General features: G+C 36.8%; 1 protein-coding gene across 1 annotated transcript; it reads right to left on the minus strand.

Moving 5' to 3' along the window:
* Positions 1 to 10,754: 10,754 nt before the first annotated feature.
* On the minus strand, positions 10,755 to 18,347 carry NDUFA4 (NDUFA4 mitochondrial complex associated). Its single transcript, XM_021689648.1, has 4 exons — positions 18,186 to 18,347; positions 17,036 to 17,124; positions 15,274 to 15,334; positions 10,755 to 10,971 (listed from the first exon to the last, which is right to left on the minus strand). The coding sequence occupies exons 1-4, from the start codon at positions 18,225 to 18,227 to the stop codon at positions 10,915 to 10,917; spliced, it is 249 nt and encodes an 82-aa protein (XP_021545323.1). The 5' UTR covers positions 18,228 to 18,347; the 3' UTR covers positions 10,755 to 10,914.
* Between the last annotated feature and the right edge of the window lie 638 nt (positions 18,348 to 18,985).

The raw sequence follows: 18,985 nt of genomic DNA on the forward strand, positions 1-18,985 counted from the left end.
AGCTTACATACCTTATGCTATAAACCTTACATCTATGATCGCTATTTATCACTATCCAAATATACCTTTTGTGTTCCCGTCTCCCACAACATGTACCAAGAGCAGGTATAAACCATAAAACAATCACCAGTGTAAATAAAGAACTGCATTTGAGTTCCCTTCCCTCTGCACTCCCCTCCTACCCATCTCCTTATCCCCAGCTACTTTTCCACAAACAGTATAAATCACCAGAAGATAATGAAACCTGTAGCAGGGAGGAAGGATTATATTTCCTCCTCCATGAGGCCTGGCATTTCTGCACAGAGGTTAAGCATGTGCACTCTGGAGTTACCCTGCCTGGTTTCAAATCCCATTTCAGCAATTTGTGTCTATGTAACCATAGGTAATTTACTTAACTGCAATACCCATTTCTTCATCTGTTAAAATAGGAATAAAAATAGCCCAAAGGCAATGAAAAAAGCAAGTTACAGTAAAGGCAAGTTTGAGCCACTCCCACCAGGTTTGCAGTTTTGTAAAGCCGGATCATTTTGCAAATGGCTTTAGGACTCAAAATTACTGACACTTTTCATGAGCTACCCTGATAGGCATAGCTGGAAGTAGAGAGCCTCTTACCAGAGAAGAGGTATGGTATAGTGGAAAGAAAATAGACCTTGGAGCTATGTAGATTTTGTTTCAAAAGCTAGTAATGTAACTTAAAAATCACTTATTCAGCCAGCCTCTCTGAACTTTATTTCTCCTATATAAAAATAAGTAAAATAAAGCAGCCCAATAAGAGTGATGGGAGGATAAAAAGTGAGGTAACCCAAGCAAATAGCCTTGCATATTCAAACATGAGCTCCTGCTTCCCTCTCACTATCCATTAACAGAAGCAAAAGCAAAATTAATCCCCCTAATTCCTGAAGCTTTATTTTTTATCCCTAGCAGTCTGATTCTTCAATGTTTCTCCATGTACTTTGCTTTCTAAGCATTTCTTTCCTAACACAGTATTTCATTAGGTTTGTGCTCTTTTTTTTTTAAAGATTTTTTAAATTTATTTATTTGAGAGAGAGAGTGAGAGAGAGAGAGAGCACAAGAGGGGGGAGCGGGAGAGGGAGAAGCAGACTCCCTGCCGAGCAGGGGGCCCGATGCAGGACTCCATCCAGGGACTCCAGGATCATGACCTGAGCCGAAGGCAGTCGCTTAACCAACTGAGCCACCCAGGCGCCCTAGGTTTGTGCTCTTAAGAAGCAATATAAATTAGCTAAAATGTCTTTCTGTTTTCTTTCCAGTGAACTAATTCTCACTGCATTCTAACAAATAAATAGCGCTGTATTTCTTGCAATTGTTTATGATCGGTAATCAAGCCTACATGTTTACATGCCAGCAAATACCATACTCATTTCTTCTCCTGCCAACATTTTCTGGAATTCAAATATTATACTTATTTGATAAGTCAAGTTCAAAACTAAAGTTAAAATTATTGTTTTACCAATATTGGCCAGTAATATGATCTTTTTGTTTATTTATTGACCTAAAAATTAATAATAGTCATCTAGTTCTGCTCCTCCATGGAGTAATTTACTCTCATTATCCACTAGGTCTTTTGCTTTATTTGCCTGGAGTAAGGAAACTAAAAGAAGAGGACATTTAATGTTCATAGTCATTTTCCTTCAATATGAAAAAACAAGTCTATAAATTTATTCATGACTGTTAGGCACTGTGGGATTCTAGTAAAAAAGGGGGGTATATCACCATATTATAATGATAAACTACAAATGCCTATATACATTATTTTTCAAGAGTGATTCAAATTAATAGCTTCCATCTAGAAATGTCATATAAGGTATCTACATAGTAAACAACTGTCAGTAATTAGGGTTTTTCAACCACTATTTCATTGCTGTTTTATATGTGATCCCTTCAGGCTTATATAAAAAAACATTTTAATGCATTTTATTTTCATTTTAATAACCTATAAGCACTTGAGCTTTTGCTTCTAAACATTCATTCAAAATTCAACTACCATCTACAAATTAAGTTATACAGGCACTGAGAAAATGTCTATAAATCAAAAGCTTCGGCAATCACATTATGTTGTATATACTCAATCAATGAATATTTGTGGGCCTATTAGGTAGAGACACATACAGGCCTTGAGGATACAATGATGAGCAAAACAAACATAGATGCTGTTCTTATGGATACACAGAAAACCTCAATGTTGCACTCAAGATGTGTGAAATGGGGAAGCAGATTTAGACACAGAGTTTTGGTAGCCATCATAAATATTAAATCTATGGCCATGTATTATGAGAGGTCCAAGGGGGTAAAGAATCTAGGCTGAATATCACATTCTGGATTTTTTTTCTTTTTTTTTTAACCTTCCTTTCTTCTCTCTCTCTCTCTTAAATAGAGCAGTTTTAGGTTCACAGCAAAATTAAGGGGAAGATTCAGAGATTTCCCAAATACACCCTGTCCCTACGTATGCATAAACTCCTCCACTATCAACATCCCTGACCAGAGTGTTACATTTGTTACAACTGATAAACCTATTTTGACTCATCCCAACCATCCAAAGTCCATAGTTTACATTATAGTTCACTCCCGGTGTTGTTCTTTCTATGGGATTGGACAAATGTATAATGACATGTATCCATCTTTATAGTATCATACAGAGTATTTTTAGTGCCTTAAAAATCCTGTGTTCCACTTATTCATCACTTCCTCATCACTGCCAACACCCCTAGCCCCTGGCAACCACTGAAATTTTTACTGCCTCCATAGTTTTGATTTTTCTAGAAGGTCACATAGTCAGAATCATACAGTATATGTAGCCTTTCCATATTGACTTCTTTCACTTAGTAATATGTATTTAAGTTTCCTCCTGTCTTTTCATGGCTTGAGATAGTTCCTTTCTTTTTAGTGCTGAATTTTATTCAACTGCCTAGATGTAACAGTGTATCTATCCACTCACCTACTAAAGGACAACTTGGTTGCTTCCAAGTTTTAGCAATTACAAATAAAGTTGCTAAAGATTATGTTCGGTTTTTGTGTGGGCACATGTTTTCAACTCCTTTGGGTAAATACCAAGAAGCATGTTTAGTTTTGTAAGAAACCCACCAACTGTTTTCCAAAGTGGCTGAACCATTTTTTTTGGCGGGGGGGGGGGGGGGGGGTTTCTATCCTGTTGCATTCATCTATTTGTATATTCTTTTGCCAGTACCAATACTGTCTTCATTACTGTAGCTTTATAGTTAAATCTTGAAATTGGGTACTGTCAGTCTTCCAGCTTTGTTCTTCTCCTTCAGTATCATGTTGGTTATTCTGAATCTTTTGCCTCTCCATATAAAATTCAGAATCATTTTGTTGATATCAACAAAATAACCAACCAAGATTTTGATTGGGATTGCACCGAATCTATAGACCAAGTTGGGAACAACTGACATTTTGAAAATACTGAGTTTTCCTATCCATGAACATGGAATATCTCTCCATTTATTTAGGTTTATTGTTTCTCTCATCAGAGTTTATAGTTTTTCATATATATATATATATATATATATATATATATATATATATATATATATCAGTATCCAAAATAAGAGAAATACTTAGATATAAACCTAAATATATACACTGATACAAGTGGTACTGTGTTTTTAATTTCAAATTCCATTTGTTTATTGCTGGTATACAGGAAAATGACTTTTTTTAATACTTTTTTTCAGTTCATTTTACTTTTTTTTAGCCCCAACATGGGGCTCAAACTTACAACCCTGAAATCCAGAGTTGCATGCTCCTCCAACTGAGCCAACCAGGTGGCCCAAATGATTGACTTTTGTATATTAACCTTGTATCCTGCAACCTTGCTATAGTAACTTATTAGCTCCAGACTTTTTTGGTGAATTCTTCCATATTTTCTACATAGGTGATCATATCATCTGTGAACAAAGACGATTTATTTCTTCCTTCCCAATTGTTATACCTTTTCTTCCCTTTTATTGTCTTATTGCTTTAGCTAGGACTTCCAAAGAGAGTGCAGAGAATTGGTATATCCTCCCTAAATGTTTGGTGAAATCTATCATTGAACATCTGGGAGTGGTGCTTTCTGTTTTTGACGGTTTTTCATTGTTGACTCAGTTTCTTTTATAGATATAGGCCTATTAAGATTGTCTATTTCTTCCCTGTGAGTTTTGACAAATTGTGTTCCTCAACTGAGGAACTGAGGGGTGTTGAAGTCTCCTACTACAATGATGGATTCATCTGTTTCTCCTTGCAGTTCTATCACATTTTGCCTCATATAGTTTGACACTCTATTGTTAAGTACATACACATTAAGGATTATTATGTCTTCTTGTAGAATTAACCCCTTTATCATTATGTTACACCCCTCTTTATCCCTAACCTTCTTTGCTTTGATATCTACTCTGTCTGAAATTATTACAGCTACTTCTGCTTTCTTTAGATTAGTGTTAGCATGGTGTACTTTTCTCCATCCATTTATTTTTAATCTATTTGTCTATTTAAGTGGGTTTCCTATAAACAACATATTGCTGGGTCTTGTTTTTTGATCCACTCTAACAATCTCTGTTTTTTAATTGGTATATTTAGATCACTGTCATCCAAGGTGATTATTGATATAGTTGGAATAAATATTACATATTTGTCATTGTTTCCTATTTGTTGCCCTTGTTCTTTTTCCTATTTTTGTGCTCTACTCACTCCTTTTCCGCCTTTTGTGGTTTTAACTGAGCATTCCACATGAATCCATTTTCTCTCCTTTCTTATTTGTTTCTCTGGCTTCTTTCAGGATTTTTTAAATTTAAAGTTGATTTTCTATAGTTTGAAAATAATATGCCTATGTGTAGTTTTTTGTTTTGTTTGTTTTGTCTTGTTTTTATCTGCCAGAGTTTGTTGAGCTTCCTGGGTCAGATCTGTGGTCTGCTTTCTGATATTAATTATAGCAAATTCTCAGTCATTATTGTTTCAAATATTCCTTCCATCCCTTTCTTTCTTCTTCTTCTTCTTGTATTTCCATTACATGTATGTTACACCTTTTATAGTTGCCCCACAGTCCTTGGGTATTCTGTTTTTGTTTTTTTCCAGTCTCTGTTCACTTTGTTTTTCAGTTTTCAAGGATTCTGTTGATATATTCTCTTGCTCAGAGATTTTTTTCTCAGCCATATCCAGTCTATATAGAGCCCATCAAAGGCATTCTTCATTTCTGTTACAATGTTTTGATCTCTTGCATTTCTTTTTGGTTCTTTTAGGTAGACAGAACTAAAATCAAATTCTATATATTCCAAACCCCGTGCTCTTTTTCCTACATGAGTCTGAATTTTTAATAAAAAAAAAACAATGGATCGTGGATCACCACATCAAAAACCAATGATGTAACTGACTAATGGTGACTAACATAATAAAATTAAAACAAAACAAAACAAAAACAAAAAAACTTTAGTTTATAGACACTAATTTAAAAGAATTTAAATTTAAAAGAAACACTTGATCAAAAGAGTCATAAGGCAAACCAGAGAAGGTGGAACATTATTATGTCATGCTATGTAGGTAGGCAATGCTTTAGCAAACCTAATTGAGAAACATAAATCAGTTTTCATATTTGTGTAAAATACATGCTATGTAGGTAGGCAATGCTTTAGCAAACCTAATTGAGAAACATAAATCAGTTTTCATATTTGTGTAAAAATCTAAAACCATTTTGGAGGTTTAATTTTGCTCAACTCCATGGGATGTCATCTGTACCACAGTCAATATGAAAAAGCCCTCTCAGGAGTTGTTCAATGTGGTGACTCTGTCTCATATCCTTTCCCCTCTCTAATTGCTTACTTCCTACTTTCCAGCTGCCTTAGGTCCTAAAAAGCAAGAAAAAAAGTAAGTACTAGGAAATAGTTTAATGATAGTATGAGATTTTCTTTAGTCACTTCTTATCTAGTTTATTATTCTACTATAAAATGTAAGGAGAAAAATGAACAAAACTTTTGAGTCCACTCAGTGGTGTGCTGGAACCAGTTCACATCAATTCCTAAGAGCTGAATGTTCTCATCTTTTCCCAACCTGTGATCCATCACACCAACATGGTGTCCTGAACCCTTCCATGGTGGGTGCATTAGTTTTCTATTGCTGTTACAAAAAATTATCATGAATTCAGTGGTTTAAAACAACCTAAGTTTAATATTTTAGTTATGTAGGTTAGAAGTCTGTCACAGGTCTATGGGGTGCCTGGGTGGATCAGTCAGTTAAGCATCCGACTCTTGGTTTTGACTCAGGTCATGATCTCATGGCTCCTGGGATTAAGCCCTGCTTTGGGCTCTGCACTCAGCAGGGAGTCTGCTTGGGGATTCTCTCTTTCTCTCCCTCCCCCCACTTGCTTACTCTCTCTCTCTCAAATAAATAAATCTTAAAAAAAAAAAAAAGAATTCTGTTATAGGTCTCATTGGGCTGAATTCTTTCTGGAAGCTCTAGGAAGAAAATCCATTCCCACAGATTTTCCAGATTCTAGAGGAATCTCCCACATTCCTTGGCTCATGGCCCCTTTCTCCATCTTTAAAGCCAGCAACATTTATTTGATCGTTATTTTGCAGTCACACCTCCTTATAACTTTCTTCTTCAGCCTCTCCACTTTGAAGGACTCTTATGATTACACAGAGCCCAGTATAATCCAAGATAATGTCCCTATTTTAAGGTCAGTTGATTAGCAACATTAATTTCATCTGCAACCTGGGCGCCTGGGTGGCTCAGTTGGTTAAGCGACTGCCTTCAGCTCAGGTCATGATCCTGGAGTCCCGGGATCGAGTCCCGTATCGGGCTCCCTTCTCAGCAGGGGGTCTGCTTCTCCATCTGACCCTCTTCCCTCTCGTGCTGTGTCTCTCATTCTCTCTCTCAAATAAATAAATAAAATCTTAAAAAAAAAAAATTTCATCTGCAACCTTACTTCTCCTTTGCCATGTAACTTAACACATTCTCAGGTTCCAGGCATTAGGAAGTGAACTACTTTAGGGGGGCATTAATCTGCCAATAACAGAAATTGGCAAATGCTACAAATCAAGACTCTTCTTCCCAGAAAGCTGGTTGTTAAACATTTACCAGCACACCATTGCTACAAGTAATCATGAGGGAACATCAGACGAAACCCTTATAAGAATTATAGGATTAAAGCAATTTATAGAATTCTAACAAAGTTGCTTTGTACCTTAAGATGTTTAAATACACTAGATAGCTGGGAAGGATAAATTACTCTCTGAACAGTTTAAAACAAATTAAGTTTGCAAAGTATCTTCCTTAGGATGAATTAATATGGAGTCTAAAAATCTTGTGTAGCATTAGCTGGTAAGGAACAAACAGGAAAATGTTATTATAAAGTACATAAGCTGTTACCTTTTAAGATTAAAAAAAAAAACAACAGCAGGGAAGAGACTTAAAGATTTTTTTAGATGTTATTTGTCATTCATATAACATCAAAGGAATTCTTCCAGCATCAGGCATGGATTAACTCATTATCATTTTCAACCTAGAAGAAATGACCTGAATATCAAGATTTTAATTCACTGAGTCATAAGGCAAACCAGAGAAGGTGGAACATTATTATGTCATGCTATGTAGGTAGGCAATGCTTTAGCAAACCTAATTGAGAAACATAAATCACACCACTTCTTAAGTCTTACAGCTCTGGTATAAAAGGTAGTCCACATTGTCCACATGTTAAAATCAATGATATTTATAATAGAGGATGTTTTGATCAAATTGTTGGTAGTTGGATAAGCTTTTATAAAGTGTTACATAATATGGCTTTTAGAAGTTTCTCATTAAAGTTTCTCATGGAAGGAGAGGGAGAAATAAACTCCAGAGTTTATAATTACAATAGCTTGTAACTTAAGTAATGCTTATCCTGCCAGGAAATAGACTAAACTTCTTACATATATTATCTTATTTAATTCTAAAAACAACGTTATAAGACAAGTCTAGAGGGTTCAGAGAATGAACTTTTAGGTCAAATTCCTTGGATCCAAATCCTGGCTCCACCACTTCCTAATCATGTTTGACCTTGGGCATATTTTTATGTCTTGGTTTCCTTATTTGTCAAAAAAAGGGTGGGGAGAAGTAAAGAGTCTGCCATACAATGTTGTAATTAGTAATAAATGAACACATGTAAGGAGCTTAGTGTGGTGCCTAGCTGAATAATGTTATCTATTATTATTAGTTCCATCCTGTTAAAAGATGCCCTCTTATAACCCTTTCTCGGTTTCATTACGGTCTACATAACCAAGTGGAGATTTCCTCCAAAAATGAATTCCACCAACCACCCCAGAGGAAAGGGACAAACTGGTACAATGGGAAATGTTAAAGGGTAGTAAATGTACATATAATTAATATGTATAATATATATTTTTCATTATTGCATTTCACTATTCATTAACATACATGGTCTGTTTTGCTTAACGGTAACTGTTATTTGTTAAAATAATGACATTCTTGAATGCCATATTTGAGCATTTTTGAAAAAGTGGTTACAAAATAGTATCTAACATATCCTCTACACCACAAAAAAACAAGCCTTAGATACATATTTTCTGTGAATCTATTTTAACTGTGCTGAGCATGCATTGCTTTTACAACTGGAAACAAAAGAAAATGTATAGTTTTGGCAAGGACTATGGTACTGGGGACTCAAGGACTTTTTTTTTTTTTAATAAAAAAGAGATCTATCTGGTTTTGTGCCTATACTTTTCTTTTTTTCATTCAGATTCATCTTGATTGTAGTTTGTGAAAGAAAATAACCTTCAAACTCCAGAACAGTAGATACTATTTTAGTACAAACATAATGTTCCAGTTGAAAATTTTAAAAACTTACTAAAAATTATCAACTGGGGGCAGTGATGAGAGAGCATAGCTTAGAGTTCTATTGTAAAAGGTGTTTCAGCATCTCCAGTTCTGATTGACTGCCTCCATTAAGAGTCACCTGTACCGACTTAAAGACTGGATACTCTGTTCTAGATGCTTAATGGACTGGCCCTTTATTTAAGTATCCATTTAACAAGTATTTATTGAACACCAATTATGTGCTAGGTACCATTGCAGGTGTTATGGATACAACAATCGGACAAAAAATACTTGTCTTCATGGAGCTTAACTTTTAGTGAGGGGAGATACTTCAAACAAAATAAGTAAGCTAATTACATATTAGGACAGTAATAAATATGGGAAAAAAATAGTGATGATGGTGAAGCAGGGTGCAAAATTTGGGACAGGGAAGGCCTCATTGAAAAAGGTAACACTGGAAAAAGACTAGAAAAAGTGAGAGAGCAAGCCATGCCAATATTTGGGGAAGAGAATTCTAAACCAGAGATCAAATCCCTGAGGCAGGAAATATGCATTGAGGTGGAAAATCGAGGAAATCCACTTGGTGGAGGTGTGTTAGCAAAGTAGAAAATAAGAGAAAGTAGAGTCAGAAAGTTGAAATATCTGGCTTTTGAACAAAATGGAAAGATGTTAGTGGGCTTTGAGCAAAAAAATGTCATATTCTGACATACATTAAAGATCATTTAGGTTGCTGTGTTGAGAACCATAGACAGGGAAATTAGTTGAGAGGTTAAATAATTGACGTTAGCTGACAATGGCTTAGGACCATGGTGACAGGGGAGAGAATTATTTGTTGAAAACAGTGAGATTCTGGATATATTTTGAAGGTTAGAGCAAACATGACTTACTGATATATTGGGGTATTAAAAAAAAAAGGTTAGGGACACCTGGGTGGCTCAGTCATTAAGCGTCTGCCTTAAGGACATCCACATCGTATTTGAAAATATGAGACTGGATGAAGACTGCAGATAATGAAGAGGTCCTAAGTGTTTTTTCTTTGGGGTATTCCAGTATTAAAAGGTCACAAAGATGAAAGTGCAGAACCAAGAAACTGAGTAGAAAAGCCAATTATGTAAAAGTAAAACAAAGTATGTTGTTCTATAGACTACAGGATTAAAATGTTTCCAAGAAGAGTTATGTCAACTGTGTTAGGTCAAAATGAGTACTGATTATTGACTTTTGAATTTAGAAACATGGACATAGGTAACAGATGACCTTAATAGAATCATTTTTAGAGTAGTAAAGGTGAATTCTGATCAGGGTGAATTAATAAAACTTTAAAGAAGTGAAATTCAGTGTAATTTTTGCTTGGCTCTCTTTTGTTTCCTTTTCAAGTACCTACTGGGAAGCATTTGCAAATTCTGAAAACTGCAACTTATCAAATATACATAAATGCTAACCCAAGACATGTATTTAAATGCAGCTTTGCTTGGTGACCTCATTAAGGAACAAAGTAGTCCGCTGTGATTAAATCAGCACAGTAAAAGCATAATGGCCACTAACTCAATGAACTAGATGGACTCAGATCCAACTACAATCCGGGATAACCTTGAAAATCTCCAGCATGGAGTATGCCATGGTAAAAATCATTGACAACATGTTTCAACATCAGTCAGTAGCAGAAATCCAAAGGTTTCCACTTTGCCAATGCCAGACACCTGAATACTCTTCCCGATCTATCTTTGCATATTTCCAGTTCCAGTTGTTAAATATACCTAGTGAAGTTACCAAGTCCTATACAAAAAAATGAGAAGTGTTTTGAGCAGCTTAAAGTCTTATTTTCAAATTATACAAATAGATGGAAATTCAGGAAATTCCTTAAATTCTAAGTTTATTTCTTATACTCTATATAGTTATAAAGTTCAGAGCAGATTTTCAGCATTAAATAGTGACACATATCAAGTTTCAGATGTTTATTATTCAGTGTAAACCCCAACACAATACACCAACATGATTTCGTGCATTTAGAGGGGAAATATTTCCTGGATAAGTGGAAAATTGTGCGGATGGCTTCTGGAAGACCTTCATTCTAAGCAGCTTTATAGTGAAACATTTCATTTAGAAGTCTGGACCTTCTTTCTTCAGTTTGCTGTAATCTACATTCACTGAGTAGAACTTGGAAAAGAAAAAAGATATTTTAGATAATCTATCAAACACACAGAGATGATACAGAAGTTTTAAAATTATTTTTATTCAGCTTTCTATAGTAACAATTACAGACATGAATTTTTTATTATGGATATTTAACAATATAAAAGTCATCCAAAGAAAGACACTAAAATTCCAGTCCTTTAATAATGATTTTAGTAAGGTAAAAATATTCAATCTACCTCAGAAGAACAGTGTTAGTATGTTCCCTCAATTTTCTAAATCAAATTGCATCAATATCAAAGTGACATCTGACCACTTCCGGTACAAAAGTTTTTAAATACCATATTTTTGCTTCTAAATAATACTGTATTTAAATCATAATGCATGTTTGGAAACCTGTAATTTCTAAAAATTTCCAACTAAAATTAATTTTAGAAATCTATGATTGCTTTAGGAAAAAACTGCCTCTAACTCTCAACATCTTTTTTTTAAAATGATTTGTATTTGAAACATCTCCAGAGTTTCTACTGAGAAAACATTAGGATTTATACATTAAGCCCAAGGCTATAATCTTGGGTTTACAGAATCTTGTGCCAAAGAACACTGAAGAGGTTGTGATATAATTACTTGAAGACTACGTTATTTTAACTCCAAAAGAACTAAAGCTGCAGAATCATCATCAACATTTTCTTCAGGGTTTTTAAGAAGCTCATAAATCTGTTTCTATTATTTTTCAAACCCTTTTCTTTATTTTTCCAAACATACCCTAACTTCTTTATGTCTAACTGAAGAATTCAAAATTCTTATTTTACTTAAGTTTTAAAAAAAGAAAAATTCCCAGGTTGTAAGGCTTATCCTTGAGTTATACACAAAGCTGCATAGACAGAGAAGTACAAATAAGCCAAAGAGCAGTAATCTTTGTTCTGACATTGTTCTTATGAAGCAATTGAACCTAAACAACGAGATTTTTGAAAATAAACTAATTTGTGTGACCTTAACATGTTAACAAAATTAGAGGGACTATTTATAAAAGAACTACAGGCTACATATTAAGAAAGTAAACACTGATTGGGTTCTTCTAATGGATGCCAGACACAGCCTTACTCATTCTTACTTTATAAAAGAAGCAACTGAAGATCAAGTTACAAGATTCGCCAAACACTGAATGAGAAACAGGATCAAGCCCTTACACTCATGCAGAGTGGAAAGGTCATAGTATCTTTGCCAATTTTGTCAAAACTAAGCAGGCTTCTGATGTATTTGCTTCTGTTTGGTTCCATGTGCCAGCATCAAAATTCTCTGCTGAAGTAACGAAGTAATTTTCAAATCTGTTTTATTTTTCAGCTTCCATGTCCCCATTCTTTTTCTCAATTTAATGGTGGCTACCTGGAAGTCTCTGGAACAACAGTTGGGAAGGCACACATATTCTGATCATGGCTTTGGGATGTTTTATTCAGTGGAGAGTGTTGCTGGGCCTTTAATAAGCTTAAATCCTATTTTAGTCCTCTCGTTTGTCTTAACTTCGGCTAGATTTGCAAAGTGGCAACAATCCCCCAAATTTAGTGGTTTACAACAACAAAGGTTTGTTTTTCACTCACATTACAAGCCATTTGTAAGCTGACTGCTCCATGTTCTCTTCATTGCAATTCTGGGTTGAATGAAAAACCCTTAACTGTCCGTTTTGGTCTCAGGACAGATGAAATAGAACAATGGAGGAAGCACACACTGGTTCAGAAATGGCAGGTATCACTTCCCCTCACTTAGGATTTTCCAGAATAAGTGATGTGGCCAAAAATAAAAAAAAACAAGTATCTTAGGTGACAGGTAGTGAATGATAAAAATAATCTAGTCTACCTCACTGTTTAGGTTTAGAAGCAGTAGCAGGCTTCTTTCACTCCAGGCTCACAAGTTTCTGGACTTGGTTCCCTTTTATTTCTGCTTACAAATCGCCCAATTCTACAAGTTCATCTCTTGGCAAATACAGCCAATAATAGTCCACTAAAATCCTGTTTTCCAAGATCTTTTCCTGTAACAAGCTCTTTAGGCACATGGTCGTCCTTCCAAGTTACAGCAGGTGATACTTATCAAATGTTTTATATCAAATATGATTCATCTTTCCAATCTCTAAATCAGCGTCATAGCTACTCATCCCATTCATGCCACACAAATTAGACTTTTGTTGCAGCAACATTCCATTTCCACTTCATATGTCCTCATACTGGCATGTGTTATCATAGTGCCAGGGCACTGGTTAATTGCCTTCATTATCAGAATCACCTAGGGAGCTTTTTGAACTACACCTACCCAGAGACTCCAATACACAATTTGGTGGAAGGATCAAGGCCTGTTTTTTTCCCTTTTCTTTTTTAAAGTTTACTGGATGTGGAATCATTTTCTTTAGAATGTACTTAATTTAAACAATCTTATAAGAGAGGAAAAATAAATCAGGATGCCCCTTTACCATTTTTTCAAGTTAAAATGTAATACACAGGTTAGGTGGCTTATTTCAGCTTTGCCAGCACATTTTTATCTGTTTCTTGCAGGGACATCCATTTAGATTTGGGAGCCCAATTATGATCAGACAATTGAGTGGAAAGCTTGTAATCAGAAAAAGGCAATAATTATCTTCAAAGTTGCTCTTATCAATAATGATAGCAGCCATCTCCATCTGATGTAGATCTGCTAAGGGTCCTGGACATTCATTGGTCAGAGCACCCCTTCTTGAAAGTGCTTAAGCACACTGCTATTTCTCTTTTGATGAAGCACCTTAGTACACTGGAAGTGCACATGGTGAGTTATACACTTTAAATAGGTAAATTGTATGCAATGTGAATTATACCCTAATAAAGGTGCCCTGGTTTTAGCATTTCCAGAGATTCTTTGTATGCAAAATTTTTACACATAAGGAAGGTTCTTTTAGGGAATTAACAAATGGTCTCAGATTTAAAACAACATGGATGGGCTTTAAGAGCATTATGCTAAGTAAGATACATCTCACGGAGAAAGACAAATACTGCATAATATCCCTTATATGCAAAATCTAAAAAAGCTGAACTTGTAAAAGTAGTAGAATGGTGGTTACTAGGGGCTGGGGGGTGGGGGAATCAGGGAGATGCTGTTTAAGAGTACAAACTTGCAACTAGTAAATAAATCCTGGAGATACAATACACAACACAGGAATTATAGTCAACGATATTGTATTATAAATTTCAAAGCCACTAAGACACTAGGTCTTAATTATTCTCAACACACAAAAAAATAGTAATTATGTGACACAATAAAAGAGTTAGGTAATCCTAATATAGTAATCATACTGCAATACATAAATTTATCAAACCAACCTTGTATACTTTATACTTAACATAATTTTATGTGCCAATTGTATCTCAGTAAAATAAATAGGGGCGCCTGGGTGGCTCAGTTGGTTAAGCTACTGCCTTCGGCTCAGATCATGATCCTGGAGTCCCGGGATCGAGTCCCAGATCAGGCTCCTTGCTCGGTGGGGAGTCCGCTTCTCCCTCTGACCCTCCCCCCTCTCATGCTCTATCTCATTCTCTCTCACAAATAAATAAAATCTTTAAAAAAAATTAAAATTAAAAAAAAATTAATTAAATAAATAAATGGTCTCAGTCCATAAACTCATTCTGTGAAAGCATAGTCCCACAAACCACTTTTCAGGTTAAGATGTTAAAAAGTTTAGTTAGAAGGTTCATTGTAAAATTTAAGTTCCACGTGACTTTCATTTCTTCCTAATTACCCTCACCTGAAATATTTCAACCATACCAACAAGAAAGAAGAGCCAACCAAACCATCCACTGAAATAGTACTACTCAAAGTGTGGTCCATGGACCAGCAGCATCAGCATGACCTGAAACCTTGTTAGAAATGCAAATTCTTACTCTCCACAACAGACCAACTAAATTAGCATCTCTGGAGATGGAGCTGAACAATATGTGTTTTAACCACCTGTCCAGGTGAGGATGTACACTGAAGTCTGAAAACCACTGCACTAGACTATTCAAAATCTAAGAAAATGGTATATGATAGCTATTACCACCTCTCCTTTTTTTCCTTAGTCAAATCATGAAAACATTGTCTTAATTTCACATCCAGAGTCTAAAGTCTGTGAATAAAATCCTTAGAAAAAAATATTTGCTAGGGAAATATGCCATTTTAATTTCATATAGAACAATCTAGCAATTCCTCCAAAGTTCATCATAATGGAATTTTACATGTATATCCAATTTAAAAAAAAAAAAACAAAAACCTACTACATGAGTATTAAAATATACTTTCTAGCAATTCTGAAACAATTTTGTAGCTTACCTTGTATTGATCATTGGGACCCAGTTTGTTCCAGGGTTCTGGGTTATTCTTCCTATCCCAACTAAAAGGAACAAACACTATAATTGTTATAAAAATAAAACTATTTAAAATATTTTTGTACTTCCTAAGAAGCTAGTATTTCGAATAGATCTCATTTTCTATTAGAATAAGTATGGTGTTGTTTTCATTAGAGTTGAAGCAGACACAGGCTCTATAATTAGCAATTCCATGTAATCAGTTAGAAAAAAGGGTAGAGTACTACTGGGTATTTACCCCAAGATACAGATGTAGTGGAAAAAAGGGGCACCTGCACCCCAATGTTCATGCAGCAATGTCCACAATAGCTGAACTGCAGAAGGATCTGAGGTGTCCTCAACAGATGAATGGATAAAGAAGATGTGGTTCAGGGGTGCCTGGGTGGCTCAGTCGTTGGGCGTCTGCCTTCGGCTCAGGTCATGATCCCAGGGTCCTGGGATCGAGCCCCGCATCAGGCTCCCTGCTCAGCGGGAAGCCTGCTCCTCCCTCTCCTGCTCCCCCTGCTTGTGTTCCCTCTTCTTGCTGTCTCTCTCCTTGTCAAATAAATAAATAAATCTTTAAAAAAAAAAAAAGAAGATGTGGTTCATAAATACAACGGAATATTACTTAGCCATGGAAAGGATGAATACCTACCACTTACATCAACATGGACGGAACTGGAAGGTATTATGTTAAGTGAAATAAGTCAATCAGAGAAAGATAATTATCATATTGTTTCACTCATATGTGCAATATAAGAATTAGCACAGAAGATCGTTAAGGGAAGGGAGGGAAAACTGAATGGGAAGAAATCAGAGAAGGAGACAAACCATGAAAGACTCCTGACTCTGGGAAAGTGAGGGTTGCTGAAAGGGAGGTGGGTTGGGGGATGGGGTAACAGGGTGATAGGCATTAAGGAGTCCATGTGATGTGATGAGCACTGGGTGTTATACGCAACTAATGAATCACTGAACACTACACCAAAAACTAATGATGGTTTGATGATATGATGATAATGATGATATGTTGACTAACTGAATTTAAATTTAAAAGAAAAAAAGAAAAAAGAAAAAAGGGTAGAACACAGGGCCCCTGGGGCAGTGTATCTGTCCCTATCCCTGTCACCAGAAACTTTAAACTTGGCTTTTACTAAAGAAGTGATATATAGAAAAGTATACAGAATAACAATAAATCTCTTTTTGTTGGCTGTTGTTCTCTAACTTCAAAAAGAAGCATTCCTGGGACACCTGAGTGGCTCAGTCGGTTAAGAGTTGCCTTCGGGTTAGGTCATGATCCCAGGGTCTTGGGATCAAGTCTAGCATCAGGGTCCTTGCTCAGCAGGGAGCCTGCTTCTCCCTCTGCCTGCCACCCCCCTGCTTGTGCCCGCTCTCTGACAAATAAATAAAATCTTAAAAAAAAAAGCATTCCTTATTGAGGAAAAGCAGGAAAAACCATTTACATGCATGAGTAACCCTGATTAAGTATTTTATAAAAATACTTATCTCAATTCTCACAAGATTACAAATAGATATTAGTAGTTCTACTCTACCCACGAGAAAAAAGAGACTCAGAGAAATTTAGACAATTTTATGAACCAAGTAGATGACAACAGAACTAGGATCTGAACTTTCTATATACGACTACAAAATTTTAGGCTCTTTCTACTACTTGATGTTGCCTCCCTGAAGACTGTGGCTCCTAAACCAGCTTTAGACCACTAAAGTTATAAATATTTTTAAGTACTTACCTGACATCTGGATTGAACAATGCCAGGCGCAAGACATACAGCGCTGCTCCAGTACCTCCTGCCCCAATAAATACGAAGAGGGGAATCAACTAGAATCAAACACAAAACAGACAAGAATTAACAGCCAGCTTCAAATACCTAGCTACTGAAAAAAAGAAAGGCTACAATAGTTCCTACACACTAATTCTGAAGTCTCAAACTGCTATTTTTCGGTCTTGTTTTAAAATTTGAATAAAGATAGACCTTACATTGAGATAAGATCTCTTATAACTGTGTTCAAAAGAAATGGAATTTCTGAAAGATGTGAAGATGAATCTGGTTTAATGTAGAGTAACATATTCAAATTTTTAAATTTCCAGGAAAATATATCCAATCGTCACCTAATATTTATACATTATTCTCATTAAATTTCCCAGCCTCCTTTATCTTGAGGCTTGTAAAACAACTTCTTGGTCTGTCTTATAAGTGTTTTGAGAAACACAAATTCTGTGAAATTAAGAGTTTGAGCAAAAACAAAAGCACGCCCATTACAAATATTGGTTACGTGCATAAATCTCTGAAAACATACTGCTACCAATGCTTAAAGCGTAGTTACGAAATGCGTTTAAGATAAAAACTGCGTAACTGAGTTTTAGGACCACAACAAATTGATGCGCTTGGGAGAAAATTAAGATGAACTTAACCGCGAGTCACCTCTGCGCTACCGAACTCCCCCCAAATCTCAAGACGTCAAGACGTCTCAGAATCCTCAAGATTATAGACCTTTGTAATTGCCTGGTGGTGCAATGCGGTGTGCACTACATCTCTGAGGTGGCACAACAAATAGGAAACCTGACCTGCTGGTCTCCAACCCACACGGCGCACAACTACCCCTGGGTCGGACCAACATACGAGAGGGTGCAACCACCAGACTGTTCCAACATTCACTAGTTCATTTCCCTCGAAGGTATCCCTCACCTTCCGCCTGCCAGCCTAAGCCCCTCAATACCTGGCGTGGTCAGAGCTCAAGGGCCTGGGTAACTAGGACGACAAAATAAGTGAGGCAGGGTCCACCCCAAGGTGAAGGAGGAAGCCCGCAGGGAGCTGAGGAAGCCGCAGCCGGACACAGAATGGACAAGTGAAGACACTGCTAAAGGGGTCACGAACTTACGCTCGGATGCTTCTTGGCCTGACCCACGATCTGGCGTAACATGGTTGCTGCAGAGGCCTCCGGTCAAGAAGAAAAAAACCAAACGCGCAAGGCCCACCACTAAGTAATCCCTACACCGAGGATGAACGGACGTCCAAAGTCACCCAGAACCTCCTACCTAAAGGACCCCTGGCTCGGAGGGCAGTCTGCAGCAGGAGGGCCCGGATGCGGCTGTCCTTAACAGTGCCTGCCTTGATCCAGCGCCTTATGCGTCCGCTCTAACCTGGGCAGACCCTTAGCGTTCCAGTCCCAAGCGAAACATTCTCATTCCTGTCCTATATATGCTTCTGACCGGTAAATTTTTGCGTCGAAACTGGAACACTTTGATTGACTAGACAGGCACTTTCTCGGGAGGACTCGCGTTGAGAAATGGAATGGGTGGGTCTTCTTGGGAGGCGCCTGCAAGCCTGTCCGCGCGCTCTAAGGCGCTGAGGGCGCGCGTGCTGGGCGCGCGCTTGCCGGCGGTGACGGGCGCAGAGGAAGCCACGCGGCACCTACGGCTGCTGAGCGTCTGACGCCTGGAGAGCGGGTCGAGTCTCTTGCTACTAAGGTCAGCGACTGCGGTTTAAGAGGACTGCAGCTGCTTCCTGTCTTAGACTGTCGCTTATGGGCAGAAGTTAAAAACTAGTAAATGACTTGAAGATGGCCTCTCAACGTAATCTCTAAATCCCCAGGTCCGGGCTCTGGATTTAATGTTCAGTGCCATACCCTTGTACCCTGTCCCGGGACCCAAAATTGCATTTTTTTTAAAAGGTTTTATT

This window comes from Neomonachus schauinslandi, chromosome 12, assembly GCF_002201575.2.
Source record: "Neomonachus schauinslandi chromosome 12, ASM220157v2, whole genome shotgun sequence".
In the NCBI taxonomy this organism is placed as follows: domain Eukaryota; kingdom Metazoa; phylum Chordata; class Mammalia; order Carnivora; family Phocidae; genus Neomonachus; species Neomonachus schauinslandi.

What these genes read in the sequence shown, in the direction of transcription:
- NDUFA4 (XM_021689648.1), bottom strand. Translation starts at nt 18,227, where the DNA reads ATGTTACGCCAGATCGTGGGTCAGGCCAAGAAGCATCCGAGC. An exon ending in AGGCCAAGAAGCATCCGAGC is followed by an intron (nt 17,125 to 18,185) that starts GTAAGTTCGTGA and finishes GTTTGATTCTAG; the next exon opens with TTGATTCCCCTCTTCGTATT. An exon ending in GTCCCAATGATCAATACAAG is followed by an intron (nt 10,972 to 15,273) that starts GTAAGCTACAAA and finishes TTCTTTTCCAAG; the next exon opens with TTCTACTCAGTGAATGTAGA.